The sequence below is a fragment of the Rhamphochromis sp. 'chilingali' genome (genome assembly GCF_963969265.1).
Source record: "Rhamphochromis sp. 'chilingali' genome assembly, chromosome: 10".
Classification (NCBI taxonomy): Eukaryota; Metazoa; Chordata; class Actinopteri; order Cichliformes; family Cichlidae; genus Rhamphochromis; species Rhamphochromis sp. 'chilingali'.
The window spans coordinates 31066364-31082491 of NC_137937.1; the positions used below are offsets into that span (position 1 = coordinate 31066364).

Consider the following 16128-nt stretch of genomic DNA (forward strand, 5'->3'; position numbering starts at 1 on the left):
TTAATGTGAGATTAACTTCAGGTACACTTCTGCAAATCGGTACACCTGTCTTCAGTTAAAGTAATCAGTGGTGATGCATAAAGAATAAGATGGTGGGAAACTCAACATACATGAAAGAAAGTCTCATGTAGGTAACAAATATTGCCCCGGCACAACACACTCAGCACCTTTTTCAGTTGTTATTCAGCCTTCCTTTTGGTCTTTCCTCTCCTGACACAGCACCTGTGCAGACAGAAACTGCAGGTCTTTATGAAGATGAATATGAGGAGTAGAGCTATAGTGAGGATGAAGCCCAAGACATCCAGGCTGTGATACTGGTACCAGGTGAGCTCATGGGCCTGGACCCTCAAGTGCTTGGCCCCTTTGTTTTTCAGTGTGAACTCAATCCAGAATACTGCCTCTTCCAAAGCACTCATGGGTCTGTCGTGGTGGATGCTGGCCAACCGCATAGCATTTTCTTTGTACCTGTGAATGTGTATATAAATGAGAAAAAAAATTGTAAAAATGAATATCATGCAGTATTAATCAAAAAGCTATGAGACCATAAAAAATTGTTTACACAGGTCATGAAAGTTCAGCTCAGCAAGGCTTTCTTGTGTTAGCTGGCTCCAAGAAAAAGGGGTTCAAGGTAAATTCTTCACGTTTCATACTCTGACCCTGCTACATTTTTTCCCTTTAAAGCCTGTTTCCAGTGCCTAATTTAAAGTGCAGATAGTTCAGAGAACTCACGATTTGTCATCGATGACGGTGTTGACTGCATCTCTTAGGTCCTCAGCTGTCATGAAGTTCAAATTGAGAATAACTGCAGCTCCTTTTTCCTTCATATGGATCATGTTGTCTGGCTGGTCAAGAAACATGGGTATGCCCACCATGGGTACTCCGTGGTAGATGGCTTCATAAATCCCATTTGTGCCTCCATGAGTGATGAAAGCTCTAGTTTTAGGGTGACCTAACACATGCCAAATAACCATGTGACATTGAAAGTTAGTTTTTCACGTGAACAACAGGAGAATTTCAATAACCCGGCATAAGTGCTGAGTTGAAATTGATTTGCACGTTCTAATACTTATGTGCATTCAACTAATCTTTTAGTGCAACAGATTAGATTTGCACAGGGTGTCTGTTAGAAAAGTATAATTGATCAATTTTTCCTTTTGTTAATAAACAGAATGCTCACAGCTTGCATTTCATGTTGAATGTGCGTTTAATTTATGTCATTGCAGTTTTAAGAAAATCTGTGTTTAGTGCCAAGTTTACGTACCCAGGAGGTCGTTCTGAGGGATCCAGTCATATATTCTAGTGTTGGCACTCAAGGTTTCTGGTTTTTCTCCTATGTACCTCCACACCACCTATAAAAGGTAACATATTTCTTAGCTTACATGATTTGTTTGTTTTCTGTTGTAGTATACTTACAGCCACACTTTAGGCAATATATCACAAAATATTATGGGAAAATAAAACTGCAGTATGTGTTTCTAGTCAGCTGTTTTCTACCTGTCATCTAAAGCTGCATAATCGGAGTGATTTGGGTATAAAACTCTTTGAATGCTAATTTTAGATTTTATTTTAAAGTTAGATTTATATATGTATTTACAAGATTGATGCAAGTTTTTTTTTCTTTTTACCTGTTTACTGAAACCTGTTCTATTTGTAGTTATATCATTTACATCGACATAATCTGTAGACTCTCAGATAGGTATCTACATTCAAATTGGATGAAGGTTTTAGGAGTGTTTAGCTCCTTAACATGTGCCATGCTCTTTTTTTAAGGGGACCAAAAGTAATTGGACTAAAGGGCCATTTCATCATGAGGTGTGGGCAATTCCTTTGTTATGTCATTATCAATTAAGCAGATAAAAGGCCTGGAGTTAAATTTAAGGGTGGTGCTTGCTGTGAACAGTCAAAGGAATTGTCACGGTCCCGGTGTCTCTCTGGCTGGCCCACACTGGTTACAGGTTGGGTTTTTGTTTCTCTCTCTCTTTCCTCCCTACTGTCTCCTGCTTGCCTGGGCAGAGTTCAGAGTTACTGGGCTCTTGCCTTTGGCTCGCACCTTTCACACCTGGGTTTATTGCCACCACCTCCTGCTGATCTGTCCTGATCACTCTGGCGCTATTTAAGGGTAGGGCTCTGAGCACCTCATCGCTGAAACGTTGAACCCGCATAGTTCATGCTCTCTGCTCTGTTTTAAAGTTGTCTGTCTTTAACTAACCGTTGTTTCTTTAAATAGATTTCCCGGACCTGTTGGTGGACCCTTCCTGAGATTCCTGTGTGTGGCAGCGTGAGTGGAATTTGAGAGTGAGTGGTCGAAGAGGAGCGAGTGTGAGTAGAGTTTGAGCGGCAGTGCGTGATGGATGTAAAATTGGAGATGGCTGATTCTCACAAACATGCAGCCTAAAATGTCCAAAGTCTGCAATCTCATTAAAACATGTAGTTTTTGTAGTTCTGGTAGTCAGAAGTAGAGCACTCTGAAACATGAAAAACGACTCCATGCTTTTCAGAAAATTAATTACAGCTGAAACAAAGATTATCCTCTGACCTTTTGTGGGATCTGAGCGAGGCCTGAGGCTATCATGTTGGCCTTCTCCTTGGTGACGTTGTTGATCATGGATCCTAAAGTGAAGATCACAATGCCATCATCTCCAGAACTCTGCACAAGTTCCTCCAGATCCTGTAACAAGTCGAATATTATCCCACCACCAGCCAACCAGCTGTTTTCTCATTGCAACATTTTGATGGCTTCACTGCTCCTGGCAGGAATATTCTGTGATGTAATGATTAATCAGATGGTAATAGTTGAGTGTCCTTACCCCTGGTAGAGGTTTAGCAGGTCTGCAGTGGATCCCACCAACATATTTGAAGTTGGGGGGGAAAGGACGAGGGAATTCAAAATCCCAGTAGGTTCGGATTAACCAGATGTCTGCTTTACTCATCAACTCACAGGCACTGGTGGGAGTTCCTGTTGCAATGCATAAGTAATGGACATCAATGTATCACCAATAGTTTATACAAGGCATCATGTTTTCTTAATCAGATCTGATGGGATATTAAAACACTGCGTTTGCATTATTAGCAGATTTCAAATAGTTTTTTTAAATCAGCCTATTTGCTCACCTTTGACATCAGAGTAATATCTGTCTAATACGTTCCAAAAACATTAACATATCACCAATAGTTTATGCAAGAGATCATATTTTCTTAATCAGAAAATTTTAAAACACTGTGTTTACATTATTTGCAAATTTTTAATATTTTTTAAATCAGTGCTTCACGCCTATTTGCTCACCTTTGACATCAGAGTAATATCTGTCTAATATGTTCCAAAAAGTGTGATCAATCACGATGTCTTGGAGAGCGTAGAAGAGAAAGTTCCACACTCTCTCTGAGAAGTCCATCTTATCTGTGAGTTTGCTCATGGCACCGGGAACAAAGGATGGTGGAGCAGGCATCTGACCACAATGCCTCTCCCAGTTATTAGCTAAGGAGAAGCGCAAGGAGAAGATGAGTGGGATCCCCAAAATATCTGCTACCAAGTCACTGCCAGCTTTGATGGGGTCCGCCAAGAGAAGGTCATAATTTCCCTCTTTCAACTTCTTCATAATGGCTTCTGATTTCACCACACCGTCCAAATACTGGATATTGTACTGAAGGTTTGTCTTTGAAATGTTAATGTATCTGATGTAGATCTTCCAGTAATTCATATAATCAATCTCGTATATGGAGAATTGGAGGAAGTCTTCTAGAAGCTTCTTATAAGCCTCCAATGAGAAAGAGACATTGAAGGGCTCATAGTGAAAGCGGGTGGGTTCATTGGTGTTCATGTATACTGACAAGCTCGGAATCAGTACAGTTACCTGGTGTCCCCTGTCAACCAGCGTCTCCAGAACAGGCTTCATGTTTATCCAGTGGCTGCCATCGGCGTACCACACCAAAATATTTCCTCCATTTGCACACGATGTTGCACAAAGTACCATCAGGATGCAGGCAGAGAGACGCAGATCCATGGTGTCTGAATGTCAGCAGGATAACCAGCTGTGGTCTGATCCTTTGGTGAAAGTATTTTATGAAAGATAATTCTGAACTCAGTTAAGATGAACATTTACTCAATTCTGTCTGTGATTGTGTCTCTGAAGGTTCTCAGTCATCCAGGTCATCGTAGTCAAAGGAGCTTGCAAAGAAAAGTGTCTGGACTTCTTTAAGTTGCTTGAAGACGTTTCACCTCTCATCCACGAAGCTTCTTCCATTCTAATGTCAAATGGTGGAGAGTCCCAGATTTAAACCTAGTGGGAGTAACCCCCCACAGAGGGACAAAAGGACCCCCTGATGATCCTCTAATCCCCTTAGCCAAGGTGTGAAACTGGGTGTGGGTCCCAATCAGCCAGGATTTCGGGTGAGCTCATTGTGAAACCTGGACGATCTGATTTCCTCGTGTCAGCATTGTTCCCACATCATCATAATTAATGTTGTTCCAGGTTCAACATTGCAAGTGACCAATCACCTTCTTGTGACGTCATTCCTTTGCGACTTCGAAATACCCGCCTTCGATTATTTCGAAATACAAGTGAAGAAGTGTGTGCTGAATCTATGAATCAAACTATCACCTGGAAACATAATTAACTGGTCCATAGCTGTGAAACTGGACATGAGTTCTTGATTCTATGGAGATTAACAGTAATCCAGAAATTTACAAATTTGTCCTGGTACATCGCGTAAATGTTGTCCCTGGGACATTGTGTAAATGTTGTCCCTGGGACATCGTGTAATTGTTGTCCCTGGAACATCGTGTAAATGTTGTCCCTGGGACATCGTGTAAATGTTGTCCCTGGGACATCGTGTAATTGTTGTCCCTGGAACATTGTGTAAATGTTGTTCCTGGGACATCGTGTAGATGTTGTCCCTGGGACATCGTGTAAATGTTGTCCCAGGGACATCGTGTGATAGCTTGTAAATAATGGAATGAAAATTATTGATTGTTATTAACTTGTGAAAAAGAAGTGTAACAAATCCACATGTTATGTTCTTACACCCTTACAGAAACTGTGACTCCTTCACAATGTCAGGTAAATGTCAACTCATGTTGAATAATCAACCAATCAAGCCTTTTATTATCACATGCAATGTTACACGTACAACTGCAATGAAAATTTCACCCCCTTCTGACCATACATATATTGCTTAAACATCACATTGGGAAGACAGGTCGGAAACAGTTAGGAAGGTCAGAAAACAATTTAATTAATAGATGAGGGGAGAGGAGGAGAAAAAAGAACTACAACCAGACAAAGCTCCTAGAAGACTGAAATGGATGATGGTTGCAGCATGCAAAAAGAAAATGATATCTGTTGACTACAGCATATGCTTTCTCACAGATTACCTTGTGGGAGTAGCTGGACCAAACTCTATTGGTATTTCAAGTTTGAAATCCCTGTTTGACCAGACTAACATTTCAGATGAGGTACCTCTTGACATAAAAATCCTTTTATGTTGTCATAAAACTAATGTTAAATTCTGCTTTAAATACACTTTATTGTACAATTTACTTAATGAATCGTGTTCCTTAGTTCTGTTTTTATTTATATGTATTTATTTATTTGTTTTATAAGGTAATAGATGGCCTAATCTATTTGCAGTGTGAGGTATGTTGAAAAGCTTGTTTGATCATAATGACATAGCATGTTTACGTTTTTTGTAATGTATTTGAAAACATAGGTGTATTTATGTTATTTTTATAGAATTTCCCTCACATTTATCCAATACCAAGCCAAATCACTGGAAAAATTTTGGATGGGTCCACAAGAGCACAAAGTGCATACTTTTTGAAGGTATGACTTGGACTGTGGTAACTATGTTCTTATCACAAAGGGTTTATAAGTTGCCACTATAAACAAACAGCATTTTCCAAAATTGAAGCCTTGTCAGAAGAACCTGAAAAATACCTTTCTGAAACCTTTTCTGTGTAAAGACTTGTTCAAAAGCAATGCACACAGATTAAAACATTTCTGTCTTGGCCAACTGATAAAGAACACCAAAAATTGAGTGGTGCGTGTTGAGTCTGTGGTCTTGATTTGTTTTGTACACACTATAGAAATTAATTAATGTAAACCAAAAATGACACTTTCTATATGTTTGTGTATCTGCAGAATTAATTACAAGTCTCACCTGACAAGCTTTTGCAGTTTTGCAGTGTCATTCTTGACAGAAAAACATACTTGTCACATTATTTTTATTTCCAGAAAAACATCTTTCAGATGTATGAGAAATTGATTGGAGCCTGTCTGGAAAACGGCAGCCACTGGACCTTGTTTGTAAGTTGCACAGATTTTGCACTCTCTCTAGTGCATGATACTTTTCAGTGTCCCTCATTAGGAATTCTCAAGGCTCAAGCCTACCATATCCATCTTTTTACAAAACAGTTTTGTGACATACCCAAGAGGACCATAGTCTATATGAATTCATTTGGCGAGTCGGAGGTCAGAAAAAGTGCGGTGTTGAAAAACTGGAGGTAATTAATTAACATATTTAACATAACATATTTAATTTAATTGAAAGCATTACCGAACGTGGTTATTGATTTCTCTATATGCTTTTTATTTGTAATAACTGCGATCTCTCAGCTCATTTGCTTCAGCAAGAGGCTGCGCTGGAGAGTGGACCTTGTCACATGTGAGCCACCCACATCAACAGGATGGGAACTCATGTGGAGTGCATGTCATAATGGTACTGAAAACTATAGCTTTAACCTATATAAGTAATGTTTACATTTTTGCCTATTCAGTTTTTAAAGCCTTAGAGGCAGGATGGTAAAATCTCAATTTTTTTTGTAGATTGAACCATTTCAGCAGTAATGCTTTGCTTTGGTTGCTCTGTTTTTTTTTTTTCTCGGGGGTGGGGGGGTGGGGGTGGGGGGGGGGTTAAAAACAAACAAACATTTCTTTGTTAATCTAATTCTTTTTGTTCTTTTTTTTTTTTTTTTTTCTTCGTCAATTATTAGTTTGCCCAATCTCTCATTGACGGTAAAACACAAGTGGAGGAGTACAACACTGAAATCACAAAGCTCAGGTCCCGACTTTGCCACTACTTATTTTCCTCAATAGGTAAAGATAAAATTAGCTGCCTTCTTTTTCTCTAACATTGGAAAATGTAACTTGTACTTAAACAAATTATATTTTGCAGATCGAACTAGGAAGTGCAGTCAGTGCTGGTGTGTGATTGCAGCCAAAGACCGGGTACACTATGACATGTCCTTAGCCATATAGATTGTTTATTTAATGGACTTTGTTCATTTGTTTTTTGTTTGTTTATTTCTTCTTCTTTTTTTTTTTTTTAATTCACAGGTGCAGTGCCAGAAATGTGGTGCATACAAGCACATGCGTTGTTCAAAGTCTGTTTGTGGCATCTGTATCTTCTGTGAGAGTAAGTCACAATATAACTAAACAACGTCCAAAAATGTTTAAAGTGAATTTTTTTTTCGTAATTTTGCCTTTGCACACCCGGACTGTGTAATTAAAGTGGACGTTTCAAGATCCAGTTTTTACACAAAACTATTTTAGACATAACTGTGTCGTATTGTGGGGATTTCTCTTCACAATTAAATTGATATAGTGCTGTGTAACGGTGGACCCAAGAAATACCAGCCGGAGCGACTTTTGACAGTGCAGAACTTTTTATTAAGCTCGGGTTGTAGTGGACACATGTACTCCGCGCTCTCTTTCTCTGCTGTCACGTTCCCTCTCCGTCTGTCACTGCCAACACATAAAGAGACACAATCACTGTCAGATCCCAGCACACCTGTTCACCCCGCCCCTGCGCCGCCCCGGGAGCTCACTGCGTCACGCCTCCTCTGCAGCTGGCCAAGGACCACACCCACGCCACATGCTGTTTATATCATTCTTCTTTATGTAACAGCACAGTGCAGCACAGCAGAGGGAAAGGAGTTGTGCAGCATAGTGGGTGGCTATACAGGAGGAGCAATAGAAGTAGCCAGTGAAGAATGTCATCAGGGAAAGCATCAGGCAGCGAATGACAAAGGAAAAGTTCCTAAGGGAGAGAACATCTGCAGCAAATCGACAAGTAACAGTGAGATAGGAAGACTGACAGTCAGAGATGAAGGTACACAGACTGAAGACAAAGAAAAAGAAACAGAAGTATACGGCACAAGTCTGAGTACAGATAATGTTGCTGCTGATGATGTTGACAGGATCGATGCAGATACAGAATTCCAAACTGATTCAGAAGGAACTAGTACAGTTTACAGAGTGCATGGTCGCTTATCTGTACCAAGCTCAAAAAAGAAAACCTACACAATAACAGAAGACGAGATCAAGCGCAGAATCAACGCAGAGAACATGTCAGTTCATGTTTTCAGAGGTTTGATTGGGGTAGGTATACATTTCGTGATTTTGATGTCACCTGAAATAAATCCGGGTTACTCGTATCAATGAAGTGACAATGTGGCTGGAAATTGTGCATTTGCTGCAACATATACACAATTACACCATGTAAACAAAAGCATTTAACTTTGTGCGCGTGTGTGTGTCTCTCTCTGCTCTTTTGGTGTTTGCACTTTTTCTTTTTTAGGGCCGTAAAGCCAAACTGCCCGCAATGATTCTTGACAGGCCTAAGAAGGCCAAAACTAAAGTAACAGTGTTTAGTGTTCTGAGTGAAGAGGAGGCTGGGGAGCTAGCCCTCGGGTTTGCCGGAAGATTGGCCTGCGATGTCACAACAGACATGGTCTGTAAAGGCATCGACCATTCAAGTGCTGATATGACAAAGTAAGTTAGTAAAACAATATGAAAGTTGTATCTTTTTTGGTATTATTTGTCATTTCCCCGTATTTGGGTTATTGGTGTAACATTGTTAATCTTACTTTCTAATAACAGACAGACTCTTCTCAAAATCCAACACAATCTTAAACATGAGCTGACTGATTCCTCAACCTTCAGTTTGCTGACACACACCTTTGGCCCCGCTGCACTGGATTCTGTCATTTCATTCCTGTGTGAAAAACTTGATCTTGTTTCTTAAATAATGAAACCTTTTGTGACTTTTGTTTGTTCTGTAAATCAGAATCTTGAAAATTGTTCATTGTTGTTCTAAGTTTGTGTTAACTATTTGGCAAAAATGATTGGTTCCTAATCCAAACAGCATAATGACTGTTCTAACACATATCTTAAAAATGCTACAAAGAAAGAAAATTATCACATATGTTTCAATATGAATGTAATTGTGTCACACTCTGTTTGTAGTAGCTTTCCTGTTTTATTTTGAGTTTTGGTATGTTTACACTGTTATTTTTATTTCCCGTGTGTTCGTCTTCCCTTATTAGTTTTACTGTATTTAATTAGTCTGATTTAATAACTTATAATTATTTACTTTCCAGTGTGTATATATGCTCCTCGTTTGGATTATTGTTTGTTTGAGTTCTGCCTGTCTTTTCTATTAAAGATTTGGACTTTTGGACTATTAGTGGACCTCGTAGGTTTTTATTCTGTTCAATTGGTAATTGACTGGGTTTAATTTAGTGGCCTGGAAAACAGGCCGGAGGGGTCTGGTCATTTTAACCCCCTAAGACCCGAAATCTTCCATGGCATGCATTTTTAATTTCTCTTTGATATTTGGGCCGATTGGAACCCGATGAATGTAAAAAGAAAGAATTACCAGGTTTTGTTTTTTTTTTACCTAATTTTTGTTTCTGAGAAAAATGAGAGCCACATATGAGGACATTGATTTGAAATTTCGATAGAACAGTTGCAGTATAATGTCCTCATAACTGTATATCAGGCACTTGTTGATCAAGATTTAGTATTTTGGTCTAAATAACCCAAAATGTGATGTCCACATGTGTGGACGCCAGGCTGGAGTAAAGTGTTAGAGCTATTTATACCTATGTAAACTTTTATACACTGGTTTTTACCTGTCTTGTTTCAGAAAGGTTTAAAAGGGTAATGTCCACAGTTTATTTGTTTATTTATTTGTTTGAATTCAACATATTTTATTAAAGTAATTGAGCTTGAACACAGAAAAAACTGAATCAAATAATCATAAAATCAAATCACTTGCACTATACTGAAGTCTAATCTACTCTGAGCTAATGCCGGTTTCCAACACTAATGATCGGGTGAAGGAGAGAGATGAGGGTGTGCACGGCCACTGGTGCTCTTATCCCTGTTCTTTGTGATACAATCCAACAGGAAAGCAGTCAAACCCTTGGACATTAGCCAAGTTAACGTTCACAAATATATACACACAGAGGAACTCTGAGCCCCAATGTCAGCATTAGCACAAACATGCCACTTCATACCAAATCTCAGTGTGAGGTCAGGTGTTAGTCTCATTCCATTATTCTGGCTATATTTTCTTACTCATTACTATTAAACTTATACTTAAGACTAACTATTAACAAAATCACACCCCAATAACTCTGTTATTACACTTTGTATTTAATCATAAAAAGGCTGGATGTTGAAACCTTTTACTTCTATTTTGTATGAGCCAGGATTCTCAACAGCTGATACTCTATGTCCAAAAAGTGACAGGTATCGTTTTATGGAGCAAAAAACTTAAGAGCGCATATTTTATAAATAATACCAACAATTACAAATGCAGACCTTTAATAGTAATAAGTAATCCTTTATTTATAATGCATAGCAATATAAAAATAGTAACATATGAAAATATTACAATGGGCACAGATGAATTTGTATCAAAAACAGCAACCAAGCCAAAGTAATGAATAACACACATAAATAACAACTGCTTGAGAGACCAAACAATTTCTTTTCAACTGTTCCTTGGCAGAAAGTTAAGACAGCTATTCAGCTTTAGGTTTCAATAAACAGAAGTAATGGATGCAGTCCCTTTGAAATGTCACACAAAAGTCTACTTGTGCATATACTTAGCTTTAACTCTTCTCTTTTTTGTTTTGTATTCCAAAAGGTTTTCATTTTCTCCAGAGGATGTCTCTCTTTCAGTGGTTATCGACTGTTCACATTCATTTTCACAGACTGTTGGAATGTCGATGCTGGCCGAACGTTTCTTGCTAGAATACAATGGCCTAATTTTGCGTGCATTATCTGTCGTCTTTATTTCGTACTGGCATATACTTTTGCCTACTTGTTTTGTTTTTAAGACATTTGTATGCAGTTCATCTATCATTGGAGTAATACCCTCTGGAATGAATGCCCACTGTTTAACTGTGTCTAAAACAGCATTTAGTTTTCCAACTGCATCTTCTGTGCATTTTTTGTCTGTGCTTTCAACTACAGGAGTGTCATTCAAAGTTGATAGAGGACTTTTCAGAGAGTTTTTCATTTGTTTAAAATGGCTACAAGCCACCTTCAGGCAAGCACATGTGTTATAGTGAGAGAACGTACAACAAGTGCACTGAAGTGTTGCAGCCGATGCAAAAAAACACAGATTTCCAAACAAACTTGGCATTTTTATCACTTTCAAGTCCTCACAGTGTACAAAGTAATGCCTTTCTTTCACTGCAATTCTTGCCAAGGTAGAAATGTCTGTTTCCCTGTTTGGATAGATGTCATTGTCAGCCTCTGCTAATTTTGCAAGTAACACTAGATGCTTGCAAAGAAGTCCTCGTAAGCCATATGTACAGTTGCAGTAGGACTCAACAGGGCAGACATCATACACCATGTCTTCTCTTGACTCAGATGGGACTTGATATGCATTAACTCCATGGCTGTTCTTGACTGTAATTTTAAGAGCCCAACCACTTTCCATCAGTCTTGAAGCAGAGTCTGAAACTTGAGACAAGGTGTCAGCAAACCTGTTTTTCATGCGGCCCACATCTTGCAGGGTTTTTATGACTGACAAGTAGTCGTCGGCCTTCCCTAGGAGCACTTCAATCAGATCATCCAGACGCCTATTCTTGTAGCCAGATAAAAACTGGTATTTCAGGCGGTGGAAAAATCTGAAAAACAGTTATTTGAAATGATTAGTAACTGTAATTGAAGGAATTTAAAGTTTTAATCAAGACTGTATTATTTTTTTAAAAATTGGAATACCTATTGCACACGTCTTTTATAAAGGAATGCTCTGTGCCGGTTTAGCTGATTTAGGCAAATCCACCTACTCTGTTTTTTGTTGTGATAACATAAAAAACGCTGCTAGAATTTAAAGGATTTGCCTAAAACCTGTTCTGGCAATGACATGACGAACCTACTCAGTTTAGCCTCTTGGATTAAAGCATAATATCTTTTTTTCAGCAATACAATTGAATGAGGTCAAAATAATAAATCATACCTTTCAATCACATTGTTTGTTTCAGAACGAGCGTGACTGAAGCGACGGCCGTAGTCACACCACATGTGGCCAATGCCTTCCCAGTGCTTCTGAAAATACTGGCACACCAAAGGGTATTGCTTAAATGTCTGGCAGAACTCTGCTGATGTGGCTTTAAAGTCGTCCTCCTAAGAGAATTGGATGCAACAGAATATATTTCAACCCATTTAACAGACCTATTGAAATCTTTAATATTATGTATTGAAGCCCTTTTCCTTTTATTGAATAACATTAAGAATTTTAAGTTATTAATAATATGTCGTGTTTTTGTATTAAGAAGCAATTATTTCTTCCCTTACAATGGCTAAGAAGGAACACTAAACCTATAAGCATATTTGGTTTCAGCATCTGTCTGTGAAAGAATCCCACTCACAAGTTCTACTGCACAGTGGGTGACACAATGATGTTCTGCACAGCTTAAGTACTTGTTTTGATAAGCAAGATAAGAAGCCAGTTTTAGAAATTGTTTCAAAAATCTATTTTGTATCTCTCTGTAACTTTTTTTTAGCAACTGAAAGTTATTATGCTCTTAGTGTAATCAAGAAATCAAAATGTGAAATAGACAAATTACACTTACAGATGTGCAAGCTTTCAGCTTACAAAAGAAAGAAATGATTTCATTTCTCTTTTGGGTGTTAGAAAGCCCATGGACCCCGGACTCTGATTTTGAAAGCCATCGATTAACAGCCTGTGAATGTAAGAGAAAAAAAGTTAATCTGGAGAGAGAGACAGAGGAGCAGCTGTACAAAAAGCATAAAAGAAAGCTGACGTCCAAAAATAACTTTGTCACTCACTGGACAAGAGGACCTGTGCATTACAGAAATCAACCAGGCAAACATATTTTTAAATGTCAAAAAGAGCTTTGGGAAGCAGCCACCAGAAGATGAGTGCACTGTGGTCTTAAATGGATGGACATAGTCACTCAACATTTTATCCCTTTATATTCATTAACCTGAGTAGGTGAATATCACAATGAGGCAAATCATGACAACAGGACCCTGTTGTAAAAATGTGTTTCAGGTGCATCTTAGACAACGTGAAAAGAAAACAATGTGGTTTACCTGCAAGACATGGTACCAGCATAGAAGGATAGCTGACTCTGGAAAAACCTTCTGCAAAGCATTTATTTCCGCAAAGTCTTTGTCAACCATAAATGCTCTACAGAAAAAAAGAAAACACTAAATGAGATTAAACAGTATGAAAATGTTTTTGCTATCTCAAAGCACCACTTCAATGCCAAATTAAACATTTCAACTCACAAGTAGATATATAAAATACTGCATACAGCCTATAGGAATAACTTTAACAACTGGAAAGGAAAGTTTTTTGCAGCCCATGCTGCAGCTATAGCATTAGATTCTGGCATGTTATAACTTTTTTGAAAAGGAATTATTTCAAAATCAATAGCTGTCAATGTATTATTTACCTCGGGGAAGTTGGGAAATGCTCACAAACTATTCCAAGAACAGTTTCCAGGGTTTTCTGACTTTCGTTGCTGACAATAGCATAGGCCACAGGGACTCCATGCCCATGATCATCTCTTACAACAAGTGTGAATAAGGGAAATGAATACTGGTTAACGCAGTGCGTGGTGTCAACAAATACTAACTGTTTTGCATAGTTCTCCATGTTTGATTTCATTACAGGTGTCTGCAAAACAATCATTAGTTCTTGGTCAGATGTGTATGGTTGATAGAAGAGAACATGTTCTTGATGTTTTCCATTAAGTAAGGTATGTACACTTTGACTGTCTCCACAGTTAAAGTGCTTCTTCCTCATCATGCAGGTTCTAACACTGTCAATGTCACGTGGTGTGACAAAATGCTCTCTGTTGTGAAGATCTCTGTGTCCATGTTCTTTGGCCCATTTATGACATTCGGTTAGTATGATGGCTGGCTTAGTTCCAAGGGAAAGCAGTTCCTCAATCTTCCTCCTCAAATCACTGGAAATATTGTTGAAATGTGCGTCTTTTGGGTCCGAAGGATCATGCCCATCATGCTTATCATATGTACGCTGCACGATGACTGTGTGGTCTTTCCAACATTTGAGTACTTTAAATGAAACATAGGCCTTACAGCCCACTGCTCTGTAGCTGTTTCGACTTTTTTTCCCAGCTCTGATGCAGTTGAATTTGTAATAGTCTCTTTTCCTGTCTTTACCTGAGGCAACATTTAAACATTTATAATGTCCATGAAGGGTTAATGAGTTCAATTTTTCTAACACAACACTGAATGGGTCCTCCTGGCATTGTGACACATGCACACAAAGTTGTGTGTCTTTTCCAGTTCTTTTTTTTTCGTCATTCAGAACACTTCTTCTAATTATGTCGTCCATTTCTGGTGGAAAAATAACGAAGGTTTAATTAGTCAATATTCATTAATTCATTTTAACTTGTTGTGGGGTTTTTTGCAATACAATGTAAATATTAAATATAATATTAAAATATATATATATATATAAAATAATATAAAACAAACAGGGGCTAAAAGAAGCTAAACTTTCATATGGTATGTCTCTGGCAACTTTAACATGATGTCCCAGGGACAACATCTACACGATGTCCCAGGGCAACTTCTACATGATGTTCCAGGGACAACATTTACGCGATGTTCCAGGGACAACATTTACGCGATGTCCCAGGGACAACATTTACGCGATGTCCCAGGGACAACATTTACGCGATGTCCCAGGGACAACATTTACGCGATGTCTCAGGGACAACATCTACGCGATGTCTCAGGGACAACATTTACGCGATGTCCCTGGGACAACATTTACGCGATGTCCCAGGGACAACATTTACGCGATGTCTCAGGGACAACATTTACGCGATGTACCAGGACAAATTTGTAAATTTCTGGATTACTGTTAATCTCCATAGAATCAAGAACTCATGTCCAGTTTCACAGCTATGGACCAGTTAATTATGTTTCCAGGTGATAGTTTGATTCATAGATTCAGCACACAACCATAAGTCTAGGCCTTTTAGTCCAGATTCTCTTCACTTATGTTTGTAAAATGATCAGGGAAGCTACTGCAATTTTGCCTGACCCAACCCCCGGGCCACGAAACACCCAAAAAGTTGGGGAACGCTGGTCTAGAGAACACTGGTTAGCTAATGCTGTCGTCAAGTAGCCTATCGCTAGCAAGCAAACAGCAAGCCAAGTGAGGAACATATGTATAATGCTTACCGTTTATTAAAGGAAAGTATCCTAAATTGACTTCAAATTCGGCGGACAGGCGGCGGTTTTTCGCTTCTTCACTTGTATTTCGAAATACTCGAAGGCGGGTATTTCGAAGTCGCAAAGGAATGACGTCACAAGAAGGTGATTGGTCACTTGCAATGTTGAACCTGGAACAACATTAATTATGATGATGTGGGAACAATGCTGACACGAGGAAATCAGATCGTCCGTGAAACCTAGCCTCACCTTATCATGCAAATTCCTGAGGTCAGATGGCCCAGGATGTGAGTGGGCGTTAAGGTGTCTGGGGAGGGAACTCAAAACTGGATTATAGATGGCAGACAGTTGGTCTGCCATCTATCTTGGCTCAGGCGATTAGAGGATCATCGTTAGTTGCTTCACTCAACAGCCCGACTTTAGATGAATGATTCTGACAATCTAAATTTTCTTTCTTATTGAATGCACCTGCTGTGGAAAGTCGTACAAGGACTGTGCATGGACTTACCCTGTACAGAAGGCGACTACAAATGTTACCCAGGCTTAATACACAGAAAAAATTATCCCTGTTGTCTTTGCTCAATGATTGGTTTAAGTGTTGACAATCCAAAATTGCTAGCATTGCATCTTTCAACGTGTTTATGGGTAGATC

The 16128-nt window shown here is 38.8% G+C and overlaps 3 protein-coding genes across 7 annotated transcripts; 1 reads left to right on the plus strand and 2 right to left on the minus strand.

Moving 5' to 3' along the window:
* On the minus strand, positions 1–4316 carry LOC308404400 (UDP-glucuronosyltransferase 2A2-like). Its single transcript, XM_080894425.1, has 6 exons — positions 3284–4316; positions 2808–2956; positions 2537–2668; positions 1262–1349; positions 730–949; positions 1–465 (listed from the first exon to the last, which is right to left on the minus strand). The coding sequence occupies exons 1-6, from the start codon at positions 3999–4001 to the stop codon at positions 180–182; spliced, it is 1593 nt and encodes a 530-aa protein (XP_080750551.1). The 5' UTR covers positions 4002–4316; the 3' UTR covers positions 1–179.
* A 684-nt stretch (positions 4317–5000) lies between these two features.
* On the plus strand, positions 5001–9456 carry LOC308404404 (uncharacterized protein). Of its 4 annotated transcripts, XM_080894431.1 has the most exons (12): positions 5001–5057; positions 5367–5452; positions 5601–5633; positions 5730–5819; positions 6231–6302; positions 6411–6499; positions 6612–6714; positions 6989–7091; positions 7171–7223; positions 7332–7410; positions 8575–8768; positions 8877–9456. In XM_080894431.1, the coding sequence occupies exons 1-11, from the start codon at positions 5012–5014 to the stop codon at positions 8580–8582; spliced, it is 762 nt and encodes a 253-aa protein (XP_080750557.1). In that variant the 5' UTR covers positions 5001–5011; the 3' UTR covers positions 8583–8768; positions 8877–9456. The 4 variants fall into 4 exon arrangements, with proteins under 4 accessions (XP_080750557.1, XP_080750558.1, XP_080750559.1 ...); XM_080894432.1 differs by lacking the exon at positions 5001–5057 and having other exon boundaries at positions 5064–5452; positions 6989–7056; XM_080894430.1 differs by lacking the exon at positions 5001–5057 and having other exon boundaries at positions 5065–5452.
* Positions 9457–10605: 1149 nt separating this feature from the next.
* LOC308404401 (uncharacterized protein) lies at positions 10606–15607 on the minus strand. 2 transcript variants are annotated; one of them, XM_080894427.1, is made up of 5 exons: positions 15486–15607; positions 13356–13452; positions 12872–12982; positions 12256–12422; positions 10606–11923 (listed from the first exon to the last, which is right to left on the minus strand). In XM_080894427.1, the coding sequence occupies exons 2-5, from the start codon at positions 13443–13445 to the stop codon at positions 10876–10878; spliced, it is 1416 nt and encodes a 471-aa protein (XP_080750553.1). In that variant the 5' UTR covers positions 13446–13452; positions 15486–15607; the 3' UTR covers positions 10606–10875. The 2 variants fall into 2 exon arrangements, with proteins under 2 accessions (XP_080750553.1, XP_080750552.1); XM_080894426.1 differs by lacking the exon at positions 15486–15607 and having other exon boundaries at positions 13356–13692.
* Between the last annotated feature and the right edge of the window lie 521 nt (positions 15608–16128).